This window comes from Thunnus albacares, chromosome 4 (assembly GCF_914725855.1).
Source record: "Thunnus albacares chromosome 4, fThuAlb1.1, whole genome shotgun sequence".
NCBI lineage: Eukaryota > Metazoa > Chordata > Actinopteri > Scombriformes > Scombridae > Thunnus > Thunnus albacares.
In genome coordinates this window covers 16,271,331-16,294,450 of record NC_058109.1, presented here as the reverse complement: position 1 = coordinate 16,294,450, position 23,120 = coordinate 16,271,331, and the positions used below count along the sequence as shown (strand labels likewise).

Below are 23,120 nucleotides of genomic sequence, written 5' to 3'. Positions count from 1 at the left end.
GGGGGAGACGGAGGGGACGGACCAACTATTTATTCATTGAATTAAAATATGCTATATTGGGATAGGTTTCGTTATTAGGATATGAAATGACCTATAACGGGATATGAGATTTTGGTCATATCGCCCAGCCCTAGAACAAAGCAGTGAATCAGATAAATAAAACATTATTTTCTGATTGTTTCATAAATAAAGACGCCCACACCTCTGCTCACCTGCAGGAAGGTGCCTCATTGCCAGATTTGGTGTGAATGCAGCTGAAGCGTACGCTTCATCCTGTCCACTGTGGCCTCTCTGCTCTGCATATGTGTGTGTGGGTGTGTGTGTGTGTGTGTGTGTGTGTGTGTGTGTGAAGCTCAGCCCTGCCCTCAGTCAAACAGATACAGAGACCTGTTCAGTTTATACATCCATGACAAAGAGGGAGAGCAGAGGAGAGAGACGGAGACAGCGATGTAACCTGGTCGCTACGCTACGAGTTCCGAACTCACAGCCTGTGTGCTGTTGCTGCCCGGGGGCTACACACCCACTGACCAAAGGTTGATGCCAAGAAACAACATAAACACAGCAAAATAATAAGAAAATAAGAAAATACAGACAGAGGGCAGGGTCTCTGTAGATACATACACCACCACACATTTCTAGTGGGTCATAAGTGATGACTGAGAAGGATTATTTTTGTATGAGTCTATACATTGTTTTTTAAGGGAAATCCTGCATAGTATGTCTTTAACCAGTTAAAAAATGTGATTCTGGTTATGTCTCCTTGGCAGTGGCTGTACATGCCTGCCATTTGACATCCAGCTCTGGCATGGATGCCATGATAAGAAGAGGAAAAGACCAATATCTACTCCTAGCAAAGTATTTAACTGCAACTGCAAATGAAAACACACTAATTTGAGCAACAAGCATCAGTTTGTACTTTGAACAAACTTTCCAGCCAGACTAATTTCCGCACAGCCTCATTCACAGTCTTGCAATACACCCACATCTGTAGCTGGCCAGCAATGTCATGAGATTACTTTGGGTCCGTGTCTACTTCTTGCCTAATGTCACTGAGTCATGCATGCTTGTCAAACTCATACCAGAATAAGTATAATTCTACAAAGATGCAAGTTCTAGCAAGGACGTCATCAAGTTGTTGTGAGAATACTGCTCACAACGGGGCAACAAGCAATGTGTATATCTGCATGTAACTCATTAGATCAAAAGGTATATCTCAGAGTAATCTGAGGCGGTATTTTGATGGACCAAATAATCTAATTTACACCACTGTTTAGGCGTATAATTCACCGTATTATGTCTTAGTTGGCTGATTTCTGTCTTTTCCTCTGTATGAGTCTGGGTCTGTTTCTATTTGTGTTCAGCTATGCACGATATGGACCCATGACCGCTGACATAGTTGTTGCTGTGTTCCATAACACTCACACACACACATAAAGACCACCCATGGATAGACAGAGGACCATTTCCTGTATTCTGGCTACTGAGCCTATTTCACATGTAGCTACCTTCCCCAGCCTGGTCCCACCACAAAAGGGGGCCAGTTCCTATTCAGCAGTTAACGAGGACGACAAACTGGAGGAGCCATTGTCCCTGCTCCTCAGCCCCTGTCACAAAGCTTATTGTTGCTGTCAATCAACATAACTGCTTGCTTCCACTCCCGACTGACCGCGTCCATCCTGACCGGGCCCGTGGCTGTGGGCTGAGGTAAAAAGGTTTAACTCATTGACTGAGTGGTCCTCAAAACATTTAAGCGGAAGAAGTCGCCACCACAAAGTCAAGAGGCTCTTCATTTTCAGGAGAACCAGATAGTCATTGAGCCAATTGGAGTCTTTTCAAAATACACAAAAGCCACCTCAGTTGCAACCTGGGGTTTTTTTCTGACACTACATTCTGCCTCCAAAACTTTACCTGAATTAGATGAACTGTAAAAACTCTGAATAGACGTGGCTCTAAGATCTTAAATAGAACATTTGCATTAGAGCTGCAATGATTCATCAATTAAAAGATTAGTTGATCAACAGAATATTAATCAGCAACTATTTTGATGATTGAAGAACGGTTTTTAAGTAATTTTAAGCAAAAATTCCAACCAGTCTCTGATTCGAACTTCATCAATGTGAGGATTTACTGCTTTTCTCTGTTAGTTGCAGCAGAGCACACCTACACAGTGAAAGACCTGCCTTTAAAACGGCCTTCAGTTTGACTCTTCACATTGAGCATTCTTTGTTATACTGGAAAATATCAGAACTTGGAAAACAAAAACTGAAAATCTCAAATATTCATCAAACTTTCAAGAACTCTGAATTCATGCTATTGTGTCAATGGAAAACTCATAAAGTTTCATAATTAGATGATAATAGCTTGAAACAGAAAGATATGGAAAAAAAAGAGGGAGGGTGTCAAAATAATGGAATAAAATGTGAAAATAACCAGATGTTTGCTGTGCTGTGGTATATTCTTTCTCCAGATATATGACTAATTATGCAAAGCAAAGAATGCTGGAGAGCACAACAACTGAGGCTGTGAATTCCCGTACTTGGGAGAAGAAGTCAACATTTGGACAACTACAGTACAATGGAACAGAGAAGGAGAAGAAACACAGGTGAACTAATGACAGGGCCGAGGGCTCGATCAACAAACTACTCAACTTCCAAGTCACTGTGTGCTGTATCTACAACATGATTATACCCTCAATTCCGCTTGACTGCCTCACAATAACCACAGGTCATTAGCCTAATTACCTTACACTGACATTTTATTAGGGAACACACAGGAAGAGAGAAAGGAGGAAGGAGAGGGACAACATGAAACAGAAAGAAACCTCAAAAGTGCCAGACACTAAATCACTATCTCAACACAAAGCATTCCTATCTTTCCCTGTTTTTGGGGGGTTTTCAGAGGATTTGCTAAAGCTGTGCATTTTACAAAGCAGATTTTTCCTTTTGGATGTTGTAGGTGCTGTTGAAAACAGCCCCACAGATTACATTGTGCTGACTGAGGTACAGTACAGATAGCGCATAGCAAAGTGCACAGGAGTGGGAGAGGGAGGATTGTGGTGTGAGCTTCCTTTTATCCTGGTTCAATGGCTCAGAGAAAAGGGTGATTAGTTTGTCCCATCTCAAAGTGCTGCCACGTCTTTGGTTACAGAGATAAAAGCCCTGCCTCACGTCAGAAAGAGCAGCCATTGTCACGCGAAAAAAGAAACAAAACCTCCGTCGACTTAAGTGAGGGGACGACACCGGGCAGTCCTGAGGAATGTCTCTTTAAGACATTTGTTTATGAGTGTTTTAAAACAAACCAGACCATTGAAGAGAAGACAGTGTAATGCTTCCTTGTATAATTTAATACTGTAACCTTGTCCCTGGAAACAAAGAGCTCTTTGAAGAGAGCAGAGATGCCATAATAAGACTCTGATGACAGTCACATCTAGATCTTCTCCCTCTCTCCATCCCTGCCACTTCCCATCACAGAGTTATCCCAGAGACTAATGTGCCTGTACTGAGGTTGCGTGGGCTGGGCATTAAGCACACAGGGTGTTTCCAAGCAGGGCACAGAGAACAAGGAAGTAGGAACTTTCGTGTCAGTCTACCGGACAGGGGACAAACTGTTTACAGGATGACTTTGCCAAGGGTCCGTCTATGGTATGCAGGCTATGTGATCTTGATCACTGGCTGTAAAATCCCATCAAAGGAGGCTTCTTGGTCTCAGCGGTGTGAAGCTAAGCTTATCCACAAGGAGATGAGCTGCTGGCAGCCCCAGTGTGACCAACAGAACAACTTTTCCATACATGGACCTGTGGATTGGAATTACGGTGGGGAGATTCACATTTGTGTTTCTTTGTTCTTTTGTGCATATCAGCAGGTGGTCACTCCACTATAAGCTGATGGGTATTGTTTTGTGAGCCAAGACTGTGATTGGCTGGAGTAAACACTGGATGGGCTTGTCTGTTTTTATATCCATAATGCAATCCTCTGACCTATTCTGCCATGTCACACCGCTGAATGAGAAAAGTGGCATGACTATGTGGATGAGAGCCAGGATTTAAACATGGGAATACAGCTAGGCAGGGAATGTGGACATTTAGAGCTCTACTGTACACTGTTAAGTAGCTACCCAACCAAGAAAGTGCTAACTGCCAGACAGACTATCTATCTTAAACTACAGGAGCGCTGTGGAGCCATGACATCACTCAGCACTTAAACATCTCTTTCAGATCGTAATGTTTTTTCCCTGTGTGCAGAACAAGATACTACGATGCAAATCCGATGTGATCCAAGAGAATGTCAGCACATTAGTCTTTCAACGCTTTAGTTTTTTTTCCCCAGCCTTGTGGGACTGTTGTGACAACACAAGCACTGTGGACATGGCACTGACTGATAACATCTGCTGAGAAGTCTGGATGGGCAAAGCACCTCTTGACCCTTTTGACCTTTGTCTGAAAACCTTTCATTCAGGTCTGTGCCAAGTGTGAGGTGATGTTTAAAGCACCCTTTCTTCTGCTGAGTCAGAAAGTAAACACACCTTCCCGCATATTCTCTCTGTTTTAGACAAAAAGGCCTTTGTAGATTTTTGTGTTGTAAAAGGAGAGAAAATAGAAAAATATAGGTAATGAAGATACTTACGATAGAGACAACCTGCCTCTCCATTGAGTTGAGACCATCCAGGGCAACACTTGTACACAGTCTGATAATCCTGTCTGTACACTTGTCTGTATGCTGTGTAGTATGCCGTTCTGTCAACATGACAAACAAAGTTAGAAACATTCAATAAAACCTGTTGCAATGACTAATCAAACATTGTCTAAAGATTAATAAGGCATTACAAGGACTGACAACATACAAAAGTGTTTTTTTTTCATTTCCATTGTAAGATTATTTGATTTAATATTTGGCAAATATAATGTTTAATGTTTCATGTGCTTGAATACTGATAAATTAGAAATAAACAAACAAATCTTGCTATCTGATTGTCTCACAGCACTTTATGTAACATGCAGGATAATGTTCAGCAAACATTTCCCAGACTTTTAAGGTCATTTTAAAGTGTGAGACTGGCAGACTCTACTTCAGAGAACAGCGTCTCTCCCTGTACTTTAGGACCCCTCTCATTGCCACACCACCACAGTCATTAAGAACTGTGGAAACATGTTTTGTTTACAGCGAGTAATTGTGGTCTTGGCTGCCTTCAAAGCAGCCTTTGACTCTGCAACGCGATAAATAACGCAGAGAAAGCGAGCGTGAGCGACACAGTGAGAAACTCCTGAAACTGACTCTCAGTCACAGGCTAAGATGTTAGCATTAGGACTCTCCTTCAAAGGAATGTTGGCTGCGGAGATGCCTGTGTGTTAAATAGCCGGTAACCCCAGTGAAGTGGGGCTACACCTTGCACTTAACTGTATGAGAGGCTCAAAGCTGTGATTACAGAACAAGAGTGAGAGAGATGAAGAGGTAAGGGGAAGGAGGAGATCAGGGAGATAAATCTTGTCCTGCTAGACACTGTTTGGAGATGGAGTTTAGCGAAGGATGACGTTCTCTTTGATAAAACTTTGCATGACTCATGCAGACTTCACAAAACCATCAATTAAAGCTTTGCTCGAGCCAGAGCTTAATCATCAAAATGCCACATCCCCTGCAGGTGAAGACGGGAGTGTTCGTCTGAGAACAGAGCCAGAGGTTTTGACTATGGAAAGGGAAGAAGGAGGGTTCATGAGATGACAGACAATAAATGAGGTGTATTACTCACCTCCTCTCGTATCCCATGCACCATGACTGTCCCACACAGCCTTGCTTCCACACTTTAACCATGCGTGTGAAGGCCTGCACACATGGCTGCCTTTGGGCGACCAGTGTCACCTCCCTTTCCATACACACATTGGGCCTGGGGGAAAAAAAAAAAAAGTGGTGAAAATACTTAAAGTGTCTAAATGTTCTGCTGTGTTTAACAGATGTACAGATGGCAGCGAGGCAATTTATGAGCGCTGTAAGAAATGCTGCAGCAAAGATAGATGGACAAAGTACTCATTTTTTGTTGTCGACGACGTAATGCCTCTGAGGGCATTACCTGTGTAAGGCTTCTTATGATGTCTGGGTTTGGTATTTTTAAAGACTTAAGGGGAATTCCTCATACCTCACCTTTCAGAGCGCTGAGTTGCTAAGCACAAGATACTACCTGTAGTTAAACTTAAGTTAATATTTATCTGAAATGGGTTCCCTGAAAGTCATTTAGAGGGCTGAGATGGACATGAAAGTGGCAAACATTTTCTGTTTCATTTGATTTGCCTCCAAATGTAAAAAGCAAAAAAAAACAGACAAGATCAAAATGTTTTAGATGTGAGCCAGGTTTGCGGAGAAACAAAAACATATGATGTACAATCTCTGTCACCAGTTACCACTTAACTGTGCAATATTTTCAAAATGAATGAATAAAACAAAAACATGCCCGTATTTTCCAGACATTTCACATGAAACATTTATAGTGTTTTTCGCTGGAAATATGGCAGACCATACGTTTCCACTTGTATGAACAGAAAGAGGAGACGGTTAACATTTTCACCCCCAGGTAAAATATAGTAAGCCTTTATGTTTCGTTCCTTCTCACACAAACTCTGTCTGGGTTAACGAGGAGAGGTGCCACTGGCTGTCTTCACACCATTCGCTGCACAACACAGATGACTCTCAAACTGTCTCACAAGTGCAACATGATCTTCGAAACATTTACTTCTTTGGTAACTCTCCAAGCACAGACAGGAAAGCTCGGCATATGGAGATCAGCGGGACCCTTGAGACAACATCCAGCTGCTCATCTTATATACAAAAGTAATGACTATCACCTCCATCTATCTCTACACATAACTGCATATGAAAGAACTTATTGTTAGTGGTAAGTAACAGCGGAGAATCTTCTCTCACATAATTCAAGCTCCTTATTTATTATTTCAGTGGTTTAAAATACCTGTCATAATGACTAGCTCTTCACTTTGAGGGGCTTAAAACAAACAGCCTCTGACAGAGTTAGGAATGCAGGCAGGACCATCTACATGGAGCTAATATGTAGATAATTAAGTAAATTACAGTTATACTATACATGGAAGCCAAATAAAGACCATCATAAGAGCACATAACAGCATCAACAAAGTATATTTCTCATCCAGCTGCTGTTTAATAACTGAAACAAGAAGAAAAAAACCTCACAATTAAGCCTCTGTTTTCTGCCTCTAGTTGAAGCTGTGACACAAGTTTATGCACGCGCAGGTGAACCAGCAGCTCCAACTTCAAAGCTGTAAAAACCATCTTAGGAAGGATGAAGAGTAGACATCATCCCTAAATAATATGTGTGCCAAGTAGATATAAGTACAATATAAACAACAGAACATAGGGAAATGGGATACTCACATATAAGACTGAAGATTGTTGGCGATGCCATAACGGAAGGCTTGAGCCCCTTTAATAAATATTAGGAAAAAATAAAAAATAGCACTATCCATTTTCCTCTTCTTGGGTTACAGTTTTAAAAAATGCGAATTACTCGCAAACTCGTTCATCAGAATAATTCGCCGGTTAACCCCACAAAAAAATGCAACCTTATTAATATATAACCAACTAAAAAAACTAAAAAATTCAAGAAACTTAAAAGGCGCGCGAGAGATCTTCCGCGTGGAAATGACCAAAACTTTCCAAAAATGACAGAGCCATTACATGCGATGTGTTCTCTCTCTCTCTGCGTGTGACACTGACTGAAAACTGCGGCTCACCTACACTTCCTCACTGCAGATGTTGGACTGACGGGCAAAAACTGGTGGAGGCTGAGCGCTTTTTTTCTGCCTCATTGACTTGGTAATGATGGCAGGGGTTTTTTTTAGGGTGGGGGTGGGGGGGTGGGGGGCATGCAAAGGGTGCTATCTATTATTCAGAGTTCCTGAAACACACCCACACAAGACACCCTGCAGTCGGCAAAGTGGACTCACAAACAGGGAGACTTGAAAACACAAAGTTTTCCTCAGGTCACGGCATAATTAGGAGCTTGTAAAAGTTTGTCTCGGGCAAAAAGTCGCTATAATGAGATTTAATGCGTTGTATTGTATTGTGATATTTGCGTTGAGAGTTTTTTGTTTGTTTGTTTGTTTGTTTGTTTTTTGACGCTAATATTCATTTCCTTGACCAATGTGGCGTTTTATTTTGTCCAGTTAGTGCGTATTGGTAACAACAGAGCGCGTGGATGTATAGGAATCAAAGCGCACGTGCGTATCCGTGCGCACGGAGATGTAAACCACTCATGGTAGTCATGGCCATCTCACCCGTGGAGCAACAGAGGATGTTTGGGGTTGAGGAACGGGAAGGAGGAGGGGGTCTGAAGCAACTTAGTGGTCACTCTGCGCGGCAAACAGCTGATGGTGCGGTCAAAGGGTCACCTGCCAGGACCGACCACCGCTGCTTTCTAAACAAAGCTTTCATTGCACGCATGTGTGTTCATGACCCAAAAAGAGTCCCGGGTCACCGCTGTCCGTGTAACCATCAATGGTACCAATAACTACAGCATGTTGTTTTAATTAGCTCCGGGGCCCTCAGACATCTCAGAGCTCATCTAGTGAGAACATGAACATGTCTTTGTCACAAGTCACTTTTTCTCTGCAGCAACTTAAGTGAGTCTTCATCTGTTTATGTTTATTTTTGGGCCGCTGATACGTTCAAGCGTGGTTGTATTAACCTGTCTGACAGCCCCAGTGCAAAAACCTGCTCTTGGGCCCCTATACTGACCCTCCACCCATGACTACTGCCCCCTGTGTATTGTCTACCTGTCATCTCTAAGTTCCCATCAGCCCTAATGCACACAGCAGACTACACATAGCAGCTTCACTTTATGCCCAGAGACCAACCAGGGGTATGAAAATGAGCTATGTTGATTATCATACATCAAAAAGAAACATTTATATATATTGCACATGGAAATAATATAAAATAAATAAAATGCTGGAATAATATACATGTGAACTAAACTAAGGTCTTAAAACTAGATTTTTGAGACATGGACCCTCAAGATAGTCACATAATTGCCTAAAAAAGTTAGTATTGTACTTTTTCTCAAGCAAATTCCCACAAAAATTAGCAATAAAACAAATTAACAAAACCAACTGACATTTAGGGAACCTGGTACTTCTGGGGTCCCGGAAGTCAGCTGGCGACTTTGCCTGGTTGATAATCCAGCCTTGCATCCAAGACCCTTTGAGATCCCTGAACAACTGCTTCAAGTATCAAAAAACCTTTCCCTAATAGTTTTAGTAGCCTAAATTTCATTATAGAGGCAACAATTATACCAGGCAACTGACAGCTGATTCCAGACCATCAGGGGCCCCGAACATTGTTTATGTGGCAATTATTTTGTGGTAATTTGATTAATTATGAACTGGTTTGGTAATATATCTTACTATAACACATTAAAACTGTATCTCGGGGCCATTTCTTAGAGAGGGGCTCTTTGTCAAAATCAAGTTTTAATGCTTTTAAAATTCAGTTAACATTATGTTGACATATGGTGAATAAACTAACTTACAGCAAATCTTTGGCAGGGTAGCCTTCCAGTAAAAAAATACTTGTTGGTTACTGAGTCTCTGGGCAAAATGGGTTGGCGGAAAAAAACATCTGTGTGTATCTGGAGGGGCCTAACAGCTAATTTTTGGCCCTTGGTCACACTCAGGTTTACCTAGCCCCGGGATGGCATATCACAAAAACTTGAATGGTTCTTAAATTAGGGAACAGTGAAAGATGATATAGCTTGACATTTACGCCAGACTTATTGGACCAGTCTTGTCCTCATAAAAATAAAAATTCCTTTCACTCACCATAAAGTAAATCACATCTGCTGTATAGGTAGTCTGGACTCTTTGCCTGAGCTTATTGCAGGAGGCAGGAGAAACCCATGAAGACCTTTCCTTTTGTGGTGATTTGCTGACACCTTGTGGTTTAAAATAAGAACTGCAAACACATCTAGCTCTGGTATGACAAGCTCTCTGCAGATGAATGATGCAACGAAGACAACTGAACAATTATTAACATATAAGTTTAAAGCAACAGGAAGTGGTCACAGCAAACGAACTTTGCACTGTCTCAACTATAACTAAGCAAACAGCCAAGCAGCTGTTTTGCTATTAGACAATATAGCACATGTCTCCGTTTTAAACCGGTTAAGTAACTTTACGACGCTCCCTTATTACCGCTTGCAGCCCGACCTTTGCCCCCTCTCTCTACACTCACTGCTGTATTGTAGCATGCAGTGTGTAATAACAGCCGGATTGTGCGTATTTAGACAGCGACACATTATTACAGACGTGCTCACACATTTACCGAGGTTTGTGGCTCATCGAAACATGTCGTCGTTTCAAGCTAAACGGCCGGTTTCCCTGCTGGGGACGATGGCTTTCGGCGGTCGAGCCGACGCCGACCAAAGCCTGGAGATGGTGAAGGCTTTCCTGGACAGGGGACACAACCATTTGGACACAGCCTTCATGTACACGGATGGGAAGTCAGAGACCGTCATAGGGGGCATGAATCTCCCTAAAACAGGTATATCTGGTCGTCATGAAACACCGAATTAGCTAGTTAGCGAATAACCAGTGGTTCTCAAACTTTTTCACGTGAAGGACACCTAAATTGACACAAATTAGACCACAGACCCCCATTTGATAAGATTTTGTCCCAGTGTCCCCCAGGAACCCCCTCAAGGACCCCTGGGGGTCCCCGGACCCCACTTTGAGAACCACTGTAACTGTCCTATATAATTCATATAACTTATCACCATGCGCACAAAAAATGACCAGAGCAAAGCCCCTCTGCAATAGTTCTGGGTACTGTTTGATCAGTTTTTCATGGCTAAAACCTTTTCTTTTTTTTTTAATTTTATTTTATTTGTAAGGGACCATGTAGAACATTGAACTTAAATGTTACCATTTTATATATTGCACCAGAATGATCTTACAGCTGCAGTCTCTCGTCAGATAGGTTACAATTAAAACATGCACACAGTGACAAAACAGCACTAAACAAACACAGATAGTTAGAACACAATATTAAAAATGACACTGGTCCGTATGTTTGACAAATTAAAAACATGGAAATGTGTACACAAATCAAAACCAACTACTACTACCAACTACTAGCAGATTTATTAGGTTTTGTTTGATAAAACCATGTGCTCAAATAGCTGTGTACTATAAAAAGGGGTACTCCAGTGATTTAGTATTTCACTTCCATAAAGTTTGAAGACTCAAAAGGGACAGGGGCTGTATAACCAGGGTTCACTGCGTTCTAGTTGGTTTGCACATTTGTTAATAACACTAGCACTATAAAAGTATGTCAATAGTGTTATGCATTATTATGTAATCTTGTGGCCATACTTTATATTGGGACCTTGTGTGGTAAAAGTCTACTGTAGTTTTAATCTCTCTCAATTATTTTAGTGAATATTGTGTTTAGATGGGGCGCATTCAGCAATAAAATGTATTTAAATCAAATTACCACAAACAAGTTGACATACAGAATAACTGGAGAAAGGTAGTAGGAGTTATTTTAGTGAAGGAGTTCTGCTTGGTTTCTGGGTATCTAGACATGTAATAAAGCTGCAATCTAGAGTTGTATGCAGTGTATTAAATGGTAACTTGTATGCAAATTTTTGCCCAAGAGCACCTAAACAGGTCTATCCAGACACTTTTGTGTGACTTTTCCAAGTATGATGTCAAGTCTTGTTTATTCTTTGCTCATGCTAGCACATCAACAGAAATGGTAATGTTTTTGTTTAGATTTTTTCACATGGTCCCTGACAAATAAGTTGAATAAAATTAAATAAGATTGCTGCCTCCTGTATCCAATTATGGAAAACACATTGCAACTGTCTTCAGCCATTCAAGACTCACTTGAGTATCTCTGCAGACCAGAACCAGCTCCTTTGGAGATACTAGGGCTAAACTGACACTTTTACATTCACAGTAGGCTGCAATGAGCCCAGTTTTAATTGTTAATGTAGCACATTGGCTACATTAAAGATGTATATTTGTGGGTCTAGACATATTATTGATTCAGAATATAAAGGGTTAGCCCTGAGTTTGTGGAGTTATCCACTGAAAATCGACTAAACACGGGGCTAAAAAGTGCCAGTGTGTAATGGGGTTGAAGTAAACAGCGGAGAAGTTGCGTCATTGTAGAATGTAAACGGACATTTAACCCAGGGCTAGTAGAAGTTCAGTGTGAATCATATAGCCTTGGGCTTAGGTTAACCCTGGGTTAACAATGTGGGTGTGAAAAGGGGCTAAATTATCACAGGGTCAGCACATTCTTAGCCCAGGGCTATGCTCAGCCCTGGGCTAAGAATATGCAGTGTGAAAAGCCTGCGTGATCGTGATTTGGTCTGACTTTTTACTGCACTGAAGAACCTTTTGGCAAGTCCAGACTCTTTATATCACTTGCTATAGCCAGACAGTTAAGTTAATAAAATCCAATACAAATCACCACCTTTTAAATCAGAAAATATACTTTCACCACTTTGCAGAAAGAAAACACACAGTTCTGTTTGTTGGAAAAACCTGTAAATGATATGCTTACTTACTTACTCATTACTGTTTCTGTATGACAGTAACCATAGCTACAAAGGCCAACCCCTGGGATGGGAAGACGCTGAAGCCAGAGAGTGTACGCTCCCAGCTGGAAACGTCCCTTCAGAGGCTGCGGACTGACTGTGTGGATCTGTTCTACCTCCATGCCCCTGACCACCAAAATCCTATCCAGGATACTCTTAGGGCCTGCAATGAACTCCACAAAGAGGTTAAGAGAACAGAAACCTTATTTTCCACAAGTTAAAACTACAAACATGTTGCTGAAATCTTGATGAAGTTGATGATACTGTGTCCATCATGTTGAGATACTAATCTGCTTACTTTACAATGTTTCATTAAACTGTGATGCAATGTTAAAATATCGCCCTCAGGGAAAATTCAAGGAGTTTGGTCTATCAAATTACGCGTCATGGGAAGTGGCTGAAATAGTGTGCATCTGCAGACACAACAACTGGATCGTTCCCACTGTGTATCAGGTATTCTTGCACTTTTTAAAGCAACCTTATAGTCCAATTTTGTCATCTCAGAATAGATCAGCTGTTCAATAAATTATGTTGATGTTGCATCCCTCCATGTGAATAGCTAGAAGGGAGCTAAGAAAACCTTTGTGTAACAGCTTATCCTGAATTGCTGTAGTTTTTTATTTGTAGCAAATAAACTGGTTAAGCAACCTTTATAGCATGGAGAAACTCAAGATGGCCTCAATGCTTTGACCTTAATCTTATGTTTCTTCCTTTGCTTATTATACTTTGGTTAAATTTGATCTCTTTTGACTGTTACATACACCTTTTACAACCTTTTCACAGGGGATGTACAATGCCACAACAAGACAGGTTGAGACAGAGTTGCTGCCATGTCTGAGATACTATGGAATGAAGTTCTATGCATATAATCCTTTAGCAGGTACTGCATATCCGCCTTTTGTGGTGCACCTTGCACCTAGTTTCAAGGAGATACATGTGTCACTTACTGTGGAGGATAATGTTCAACTTGTGTCCCGAACACAGATCATGTTTTTCTTTTAAGCAATGCTAAAGGCATTGCTCTGTCAATCAATGCGGTCCAGACTAAAATATCAACAACTATTGGATGGATTGCCATTAACTTTTGTACAGAGATTCATGGTCCCCAGAGGATCAATCCTAATGACTTTGGTGAACCCTTGACTTTTCTTGTAGAGCCACCATGAGGTTCACATCTGTAGTTTGGAGTGAAATGTCTCAACTATTGAATTAAAAGTAATTTGTACATTCATTCATGTCCCCCTCTGGATGAATTGTAATTACTTTTTGACCCTTTAACTTACCATCCATCCAAAATTGCAATTTTACCAAGACTTTGGTTTATGACCAAATACTTGTAAAATGACATTCCCAACAGCCTCAGCTGTATTTTGTGTTTAGTGCTAATTGACCAATAGTCAGTATGCTAACATGCTAAACCAAGATGGTGAACATGGTAAACATTATACCTGCTTATCATCATGTTAGCATACTGACTCAGCTCAAAGTACCGTTGTGTCTTGTTTCAACATTTACCATAACTTATTTTCCAAAATGTCATATAAAAGTATAAATATAGATAATAAAAGCCTAAATAACTTGAGCTTAAATTCTGACTCCTCTGTTTCTCAGGTGGCCTTCTGACTGGAAAGTATCATTACGAAGACAAAGATGGTTCCCAGCCTGCAGGACGATTCTTTGGTAACAGCTGGGCTGCAGCATACAGGGACAGGTGATATACCAGCAGTTAGCTTTTGATGTTTTCCTCAACAATAAGTAACACTATTTTTTTTATATTGTTGCTAGTGAGATATTTATGCACTTGTGTATATCTGTAAGCACATTACGATATGGTGACTGTCTTCCTGTACTGTGTCAGATACTGGAATCTGAGTCATTTTGAGGCGATAAATGTGGTTCTGAAGGCCTTGGACACAGTGTACGGCTCAGACAAACCAACTCTGACTTCTGCTGCTATGCGTTGGATGTACCACCACTCCAAACTTAAGGTACCTGCTTTGCATGGATAGCTGCAGTGACATGAGATTTTTTGTTAAGTTTTGTGCGTCGTTATAGTAAGATTACAATATACAACATGAGGAAAATGCAGGTATCTTGATCTGCACAAAGTTGTAAATATTTATGTATTTACTGAGCAAAGACTGATCCAACCCCATCACCCTGTTCATATTAATCAACTGAGGTAGAATTTCAAAAGGCTGCTGTCAACACTGAAAACATTTAGTTATAAGCTAAAAGGGAAGTGCTCTTTTCACACGTCCAACACAGCATTCATGTCACTACTGTATCAATAGTCAGTGGTAAGTACAGCATCACTAAATATTTCATGTGATTATATTGCACAGATCGAGCTATATTTTGTAGGATGACTGTCAAGTTTGTTTTCATTAGTCATAAAGATTTTAAAGCCTGATAGAATACTTAAAATTAAACACACATTTTAGATTGTTCATTTTACATAATTGTCTCACATCAGCTGGCCATTTGTAGAATTATAGGTGGTCACGACTTGTCTGTACTGACCATTTTATAGCTATTTGACCATCTGACAGTGTCTGTTGAATGCATATTTAAACTCAACACAACAGAGTCAATGGCTATACTGGTGCTTAGCTGGAAAATGTTACCATGTAACAACTTTGAGTTAAAAACAACCGAGTTGTGGCTCATCAGCATCATTTGTTTTTGTGTTGTTCCAGGGTGAACTGGGAGATGGAGTTATCATTGGCATGTCAAGCATGGAGCAACTTCAGCAAAACTTGGCTTGTGCAGAGGAGGGTCCTCTGGACCAGAGAGTGGTCGATGCCTTCAATGAAGCCTGGAATCTTGTAGCTCATGAGTGTCCAAACTACTTCCGCTAAAATCTCCATAACAGGGCAATCAAACATTATGCAAGTTTATGCAGATTAGATCTGCTAAAGACCATTTCCCTTTAGTTACCTACTTTAAAAAAAAAAAAAACTTTTATCTTTTTTCCTCAAATCACACTTGAAATTATTTTCTTATGAATGAATAAATTGGAGACCTTTATGTTAATGCATAAGAGCATTTCATTGTTAATGTATAAATGTAATAATGACAATATGATATTTTTGCAAGAAAAAAATAAGATTTTTTTGGAGTCCGCCTCAAACAGTTGAACATTAAAAGAAAAGTTTATCACATCAACATCATTCATTCATTCATTCTGCATCATCGTCTTCGTCTTCATCATTATCCTGCATGGACTCTTCCTCGCCGGCAAGGTTCACAAACTCGCCTGTTTCTGAGTTCCACATACATTTGATCTGCACCTTGAATTCTGCCATCTCAGTGCCAAAGAGTTTCTATGGACAAAAAGAGAAGAAATAGTCCATCATCTCCAACACAATAACGTATGTCAACGTTTTCTGAAGTGAAAGTCAAGAACTCACCAGAATACGAGCCTGCTCAGGAGTTAGCGTGTCCCCCTCCTTACACACTTCATAGTCCTTCAGCAGTGTCACCACTCCTTGGATAACAATAGATAAAAATATGACCATTAATTGTCAAACTTATATGCAAAAAACCCCCAAAAAACTGTTAAAGGATGAGTTCACAATTTTTAAAGTCTGTCAGCTGTCAGGTGCCCATATGAACACTGAAAGAGGTTTTCCTCACTGGCAGGGGGGGCTTACCAAATTCGGGAGACTCAGCAGCCAGACATTTCTCTATTTAGGAGCGGCTGAGATTGACACTAAAATAAAAATAGCTGGTCCACTATAAAGGTCAGTCCACCTTAAGTGAGCCTGGACTTGAAAGATTGTGAACCCGTCCCTTTAAAGTGATAGTGTTCATTTTTCTTTGCACTCAAAGATGTTTAATCGTACCTTTCTTGAGAGCAGTGGGGAGGCCTAATTGCCTCAACTGAGGCTCCATTGAGTGAGGAAACTGTTCTAGGGGTCCCTCATCCAGAGTTATGTCCATGTGTGCCTGGTTGCCTGCCCGCGCATAATCCATCTCTTTGAAATGATTGAAATACCTGTGGGCACAGAACATTTAGACAACTGATTAATGATATTTGGGATATCCCTCTAACAATAGTGCATTAAGCGAAGCCTTACTTACTCTTGTACTTCATCCTTCGTTTTATTTGTGAATAACACACCCACTTCTCCTCGTAGATGTTTGCTGACCTGCATATTAGGAAAGACAATAAAGAAATTCAAGTCTTTGCAATAGATTATGGTCGTGATATTTTCTTTAAGATTTTGCCCACCTTGTGCAAATTATCCTTGTATTCGTCTGTTTCTCCTTTACCCATGGCAACCATCATGACTTTATTTTTACCAAAAAAGAATCTGTAGAGCAGAGAAGATTATAGTCAAAACTGTTTACTGTGACAGCTGTTGAAGTGATTGGTAAATGGACTGTATTCATATAACACCTTTCTGCCTTAACGGACAAAGCACTTTACAATTTTTGCCTCTCATTCACCCATTCACACACAGACTCACACATTCATGGGGGCGGAGCTGCCATGCAAGACACTGGCCTGACCATCAGGAGTATCTCGGGGTTCACTGACTATGTTTATATGCACAAAATATTCTGGTTTTTGCCCTTATTCCGAAAAAGACAATATTCTTACTAAGCTGTTTACATGGCTAATGAAAATGAATATTCCACTAATCCCTGTTTACATGCAGAGGGTTTTCAGGGTTTTGGGGTTTTCTGCAGGCAGTGAAGTAAACCAGCGAGGTGAAAAACATTAGTGAGCTGCTGCCTGGTATTTTTAAGTGATATTCATATGACTGATATTATAAATTTATAGTTACAGGCACACCCAGTACTCAGGTTGTCCCATGATGTTTTTGATGCACCAAAAACACTGCTGAGTGTTTTTGGTGCATCACACTGAGTCGTCATCGTCAGTCCATGGTTGCATGTCAAGATCATAACCAATCCCCTCTGTCCCTGTCGTGAAGAAGGCGTGCTCTGTTTTTCCAGCACACCCTGAACAGCTCTGCACTTTCCTCTCATTCCTCTCCTCTGTTTCCCTTCCTCCTCCATCATATGTTATTTCGCCTGCACAGGGGTGCGTTACACAACCAGCCTGTCATGCATCTGGGATAGAGATGTTGGCTAGTTGGTTTGTTTACAGCATACAGAGCTGATTGTAAACAGGCAAAAGGTCTTTGTCACAAACTGTGGTAAAAACCCCAAATGAGATGCATATTCTGAATGCGCTGTATACATGTCCAAAGAATGCTCCTAAAACCCGGAAAATATCATCATATCCCATATGTCTTAATCGGAAAATGCTACATTAGGAATATCCAAATGGAGTATGCTATTACATGACCCATATCAAATTCAGAATATTGTCATATTCGGAATAATAGTGGAATAGTAGTGTGCATGTGAATGTCGCTGTAATCATTCCTCCTGATCATACTGGCTGTTAGAAGATCCCCTTCAGATGTGCTTTAAGTAAGTAAGTGATGGGGGCCAAAATCCATAGTGTGTCCACACACTTATTTTGCACAACAATGCATTTAAAAGTTTATCTGAAGCTTATATGAGGCTTCAGCAGTCTGAGTTAGTCATATCAAATGGATATCTGTCGCATTTAGCATGAAATTCCCACTTTGTTTTTCCCTGTTGAGCTGCAGTGGAAGTATAGTGACAAAAAGAGGGACTTTGGCAAAAAAAAAGACTAACATTGCAAGATATTGATATTGATTTGACTAATTTGGACGCTGAAGCTTCATATTAGCTTCAGATAAACTTTTAAATACATTTTTGCACAGATTGAGGACTGTGGATTTCGGCCCCCATCACTTACATAGTAAGTGCATTATGAAGGGATCTTCTAATGGTCAGTATGAACAGGAGGAATGACTATGGCAAGAAAACATGTTTCAATGTTCATTTGGGCTCCTGACTGTTGTTTTAGGACAGAATTGAGAACCGATCCTTTAAATCAAAATGTTTGTCCCATCACCTGCTGTGTTTCCATGCTGTCCTGATGTCTTTCAGTTTGTTATTCCTCATATTAGCCACAGAGAAAATAAACAAGTGCCTGTAGGTATCCACACATTTCCGGAACTAGAAAAAAGATAAACACAGATGAATAAGTTTGAAACTACAGAAGCTGAGAACGGCCGTGCTTCAATTATTTTATTTTTTTGATGCCATTATCTCAAGATCACGAGTTATTAGTATTTTGTTACAACAAGAAAACAAAAGGTTGTTTCCTCTTATTAGTTATGATGTTTATTAAAGATCAGGGGTGCCATGCCAGCATGCATAGATGGCATCTTGACCACTGTAGCAACTGATTTAGGCTGAAAATGTCTTTTATTATTAACAGCACCTTTATTAATGGCATCTGTGTCACGGCCAAGTGGCAGGTTGATAAACTCCTGGTCATAATATGATGTGATGTTTCATGTAGGAGAAGTACTAGACAATACCTTTCAGGCACTTTCATTGTATTAGATTTAATGAGAGAAAGTAAAGTGGGGCGGAGAGAAGGAATGAGAACCAACACGTCCTTGAGAGCCACCTGAAGGCTTGTCGTGCTTTATCCGAATAGCTGAGCTGTCGGAAATGACCAATGAACAAATGAGAATGAGCTCCGCCCGTATTTGTCTCATGATAAATTATCCCGTTATCTTCAGGCCTTTTGTTTTCTCGAGATAAATTAACCCGTGATCTCGAGATAATGGCATAATGCGACCACGGCCATTCTCATTTTCCTTATGAAACAGTTTCAGGTAACACAGGTACCAGACCAGGGAGGAAAACACTCACCTCCTCGATTAGTTTCTGTTTGGACTCCAGTCCCTTCTTGGCTGTTTTCGTTAACGAAACTGAGGGAAGATATGAAAAGCAAGTCAGTTAGTCAGCTCTGAGATACACTAATGTAAGTGGGAACTGGTTCATGTCCCCATCAGTGTAAACTGCTATTTACCTCTTAAGCTAACGGTATGAGCTAACGTTAGCTTCACTTATTTCAGTTTTAAGTTGTCCAGGACAGTTAAAAGGGCTTAACGCTTAATATGTTTGTACATATTACAATTTAAACGTATATTTGCTTACTTTTCTTGTCCCTCTTTGACTTCGGCATGGTTTCCTCTCACGATGGCAGAGCAGCAGACGCACACGTGAAGTGAAAGGACCCCAAATGTTTCTGTTAGTTACGTGATGCTGACCGTGTGGTGCCTGAGTAAAAATACAAATACAAGTACTGTAATATTTTTAATTGAAGTATTTGTAACCCACTGGCATTGCTGCTTTACACAAATTTACTGCAGCCCGTGAATAAATATATTTAAGGTGAATTAGGAGCAATGCTGGCTATCTTTCAAACTAATATTATTCACAGATTGGTCAAAAATAGTTTAAAATGTGTTTTGCTGTCTCTACTTTATCTGTGCTTTAGATAGCTAAATTAATCTAGGTTCTCAAATTTCCCTAGATAGCGATCAACCGATTAATCAATAATTAATTTTGTCATGTTTTAGTGGATAACATATTGATTAGTCTCGCTGAGCTCCTTTTAATTAATTTCACATTAACATGGCAGTGAAGCAGTCATCTGTCTGAAGTAATGTGGGATCATGGAAATGTATCTTAAGGGGGCTAAAATACTGTGCTCAAGTCACAACACAAAAATCTAATTTATCATAATTTATCCATAAATAGGTATATTTTGGTAGGTAGAAATGGTATAAATGATATGTATATCTATATATATAGTAAGAGGAAAAGATATAAGTGACTTTGAAAGAGGGTTCATTGTTGGGGCAATGATGGCAGGAGCTTCAGTCACAAAGAATGCTCAACTGGCTGACTAAAGTGACACATTTAGATTTATGGTCAAGACATCAGTAAATAGGGTCGGACATTGTCGACAGCACACAATGATGCTCATGCATTATTGCGATATGTAAGGGAAAAAAGAAGAGCAATTCTTCCTCAGCTGACTGAGAATGTCAATGCAGGACGTAATCAGACTGACAGCAAGAACAGTCCGTCGACAGTTACATAGAGAGGGATAGTATAATTGGGTGGCAGCGCATAAACCCCTCATTACAAAGATAAATACACATTTGCGAGTTCAGTGGTGCAAAAACCATAGGCTCTGGTCTACAGAGATGTAGAAAAAAGTGATATAGTCAGATGCATGTGTGGCGTACACCAAGAGAATGGTACAGGCCTGAATGCTTGACCCCTACAGTGAGGGAATCCACTGGCTCTGTTATGCTGTGGGGGGCATTTTGCTGGCATGGTTTGGGTCGACTTGTTTCCTTAGAGGGAAGGCTCACTGCAAATCAATACAAAGTTGTTGTGAGTGATCACCTGTATCCTATGATGAAAGATTTCTATCCTGATGGGAGTGGTCTCTTCCAAGATGACAATGCCCCAATTCACAGGGCACGAGAGGTCGCCGAATGATTTGATGAGTATGAAAATGATGTGAATCATATGCTATGGCCTTTGCAGTCACCAGATCTCATCCCAGTTGAACATCTATGAGAGATTTTGGACTGGTGTGTTAGACAGTGCTCACCACCACCATCATCAGAACACTAAATGAGGAAATATCTTTTTGAAGAATGTTCATCCCTCCAGTAGAGTTCAGACACTTGCCAAGGTTGTTCTGGCAGCACATAGTGGTTTTTCCTTTAATTTGTTATTTATGTATATATAAGTTATGTATAAATTAGTTACCTTGGCCAGCATAAATGTGTTTTCTGTCCATTATGTGAAAAGCTTTATCAAAACTGCAGTTTCCTCATGTTTATTTTTAACAAAGCGACACATAAATATGTTTAAATATATAAATTATAATCTATAAAATACTAATATACTGTACAGGCTAACATATCAGAATGAGCAAAAACATATTGTCCATTACAAGGAAATGCAAATTTATCTTTGATATGGTTCATAAGTAAATAAAAACACACACAGTACACATAGACTACAACATGAACACACAATATATAACATATATTAAAGACATCATAAAGTCATATAATGGAGTAGAATACATTAGGCCTCTAATAAAAATAAAAGATAGGCTATCATAATGTGAGTCTTTACGGACATATTTCTTGTGATGATACTTCTTAAAGGATGCGTTTTTATTTTGAGAAACATTTCAGCTGTAAACTCAAAACTCTAAAAAAAAAAACAACAGGGCTGAATAGTATATGTAAAACAAAATGAATTGTTACAGTCTCTATTAATTGTGCTTTTGTTTATGCCTTCAGCTAGGACATATGTGAGAGAGGGAGAGACAGAGGGGAGGGAGATGGGAGAGAGAGAGAGGGAGAGACAGGGGGGAGGAAGGTGGGAGGGGCTGATGTAGGCGATAGTGCCGAGTTTAGCGCTTTGCAACATGATCCCTGCACACCACCACGGAGAGGCCGGGCTCTGCGGTCCTGCGTCCTGCCGTCCCACCGCACCACATGGGGACCGGATAGAGCCTCAGTAACGGGGAATGAATCAGAAAGAAGGTGGACCATTTTTCCTCTGTCGGCTATATGAACCCGCACAGCATCAGCAGCTCCTGACAAAGCAAACGCACACACACACACACACAGATAGAGAGGACATGAGGGTGACGGGAAGTAATGCTGCTGCTGCTGCTGCTTATTGCGGTCTGCGTCAAATCTGTCGCTCCTTCAGAAGATGATGCCCTCGGTGCCTCTTTAAGGACTTTTGGTGTTTATTATTTGCTTGGGAACACCCATGCTGCAGGGGTCTATGTTGGGGTAAACATCCAGCTGGGACAGTGATGATGGTCATCTCTTCTCCAGCCTCTCACTCAGCATCTGCATTGTAAGGAGAAACTCGTCCTGTGGGAGTGGGATTGTATAGGAATATGCAGAGATAAAAAAACAAACAAACAAACAAACAAAACAACCGGTTTTATTTTTTGCAACCAAACTAGACAGAGCCATAGTTGGATTGGTGTTATTGTTTACCAACATGAACTCGATGTTTTTTTCCGATACTCCGCCCGGTGCGGTCTGCAACGTTCCTGCGGGGACCAGCGCCCTGCGAAATGACCTGGGCTCTAACATCCATGTGCTGAAGACCCTCAACCTGCGATTCCGCTGCTTTCTCGCCAAAGTCCACGAACTCGAGAGGAGAAACAAACTACTGGAGAGCCAGCTGCAGCAAGCTCTGCAGAGACCGCAGTACCGCGCACTTTACGCCCGGGAAGTCGCCGTGCAGACGGACGGTCCCGAGTCGCGGCTACCGGGCACTATTTGGAGTTTCACCCACGTCCGGAGACAAGGGGAGCGCTTGGAGACCCTGCACGGGCCCGGGGTGACGTGGACGCATCCGGATGGAGTCGGGGTCCAAATAGACACCATTACCCCAGAACTGAGGGCTCTGTATAACGTGCTGGCCAAAGTCAAGCGGGAGAGAGACGAGTATAAGAGAAAGTGAGTAAAACTCAGTCAATATGACTATAAGTGTGCTATTTATTGTTAATAACAAGTTGTAAGTTAGCA

The 23,120-nt window shown here is 40.8% G+C and overlaps 4 protein-coding genes and 1 long non-coding RNA gene across 6 annotated transcripts in view; 2 read left to right on the top strand and 3 right to left on the bottom strand.

The window, feature by feature from the left end:
• Positions 1 to 7,837, bottom strand: part of megf6b (multiple EGF-like-domains 6b) — a 61,720-nt gene extending 53,883 nt beyond the window's left edge. The window contains exons 1-3 of the mRNA XM_044350278.1: positions 7,392 to 7,837; positions 5,743 to 5,877; positions 4,623 to 4,732 (exon numbers count right to left, since the gene is read on the bottom strand). Of these exons, the coding sequence (XP_044206213.1) occupies positions 4,623 to 4,732; positions 5,743 to 5,877; positions 7,392 to 7,483 (337 nt within the window). The 5' untranslated portion in view covers positions 7,484 to 7,837. The remainder of the gene's footprint in view (positions 1 to 4,622; positions 4,733 to 5,742; positions 5,878 to 7,391) is intronic.
• A 2,262-nt stretch (positions 7,838 to 10,099) lies between these two features.
• Positions 10,100 to 15,651, top strand: akr7a3 (aldo-keto reductase family 7, member A3 (aflatoxin aldehyde reductase)). The gene is made up of 7 exons (XM_044350285.1): positions 10,100 to 10,556; positions 12,619 to 12,806; positions 12,970 to 13,074; positions 13,405 to 13,501; positions 14,233 to 14,332; positions 14,480 to 14,609; positions 15,321 to 15,651. Exons 1-7 carry the CDS (start codon positions 10,262 to 10,264, stop codon positions 15,480 to 15,482), a joined length of 1,077 nt encoding a protein of 358 aa, XP_044206220.1. The 5' UTR covers positions 10,100 to 10,261; the 3' UTR covers positions 15,483 to 15,651.
• Positions 15,652 to 15,757: 106 nt separating this feature from the next.
• Positions 15,758 to 19,796, bottom strand: mrto4 (MRT4 homolog, ribosome maturation factor). The gene is made up of 8 exons (XM_044350287.1): positions 19,687 to 19,796; positions 19,399 to 19,457; positions 18,587 to 18,690; positions 16,859 to 16,940; positions 16,708 to 16,775; positions 16,470 to 16,621; positions 16,035 to 16,111; positions 15,758 to 15,947 (listed from the first exon to the last, which is right to left on the bottom strand). The coding sequence occupies exons 1-8, from the start codon at positions 19,712 to 19,714 to the stop codon at positions 15,804 to 15,806; spliced, it is 714 nt and encodes a 237-aa protein (XP_044206222.1). The 5' UTR covers positions 19,715 to 19,796; the 3' UTR covers positions 15,758 to 15,803.
• A 2,339-nt stretch (positions 19,797 to 22,135) lies between these two features.
• On the bottom strand, positions 22,136 to 22,668 carry LOC122980672. Its single transcript, XR_006403068.1, has 2 exons — positions 22,588 to 22,668; positions 22,136 to 22,454 (listed from the first exon to the last, which is right to left on the bottom strand). It is a non-coding gene; the product is annotated as an uncharacterized LOC122980672 (long non-coding RNA).
• Positions 22,448 to 23,120, top strand: part of iffo2b (intermediate filament family orphan 2b) — a 28,521-nt gene continuing 27,848 nt past the window's right edge. For both annotated transcript variants that reach the window (XM_044348901.1, XM_044348900.1), the window contains exon 1: positions 22,448 to 23,051. In XM_044348901.1, coding sequence (XP_044204836.1) covers positions 22,588 to 23,051 — 464 coding nt within the window. In that variant the 5' untranslated portion in view covers positions 22,448 to 22,587. The remainder of the gene's footprint in view (positions 23,052 to 23,120) is intronic.

Bases quoted from the DNA above. Each gene is read 5' to 3' on its own strand.
- akr7a3 (XM_044350285.1), top strand. From the start codon at position 10,262: ATGCAGTGTGTAATAACAGCCGGATTGTGCGTATTTAGACAGCGACAC. The intron at 12,807-12,969 runs GTTAAGAGAACA...TATCGCCCTCAG, and splicing joins GCAATGAACTCCACAAAGAG to GGAAAATTCAAGGAGTTTGG. The intron at 14,610-15,320 runs GTACCTGCTTTG...GTGTTGTTCCAG, and splicing joins ACCACCACTCCAAACTTAAG to GGTGAACTGGGAGATGGAGT.
- mrto4 (XM_044350287.1), bottom strand. From the start codon at position 19,714: ATGCCGAAGTCAAAGAGGGACAAGAAAA. The intron at 16,622-16,707 runs GTAAGTAAGGCT...CTGTGCCCACAG, and splicing joins ACGAAGGATGAAGTACAAGA to GTATTTCAATCATTTCAAAG. The intron at 15,948-16,034 runs GTGAGTTCTTGA...TTTTGTCCATAG, and splicing joins CTGAGCAGGCTCGTATTCTG to AAACTCTTTGGCACTGAGAT.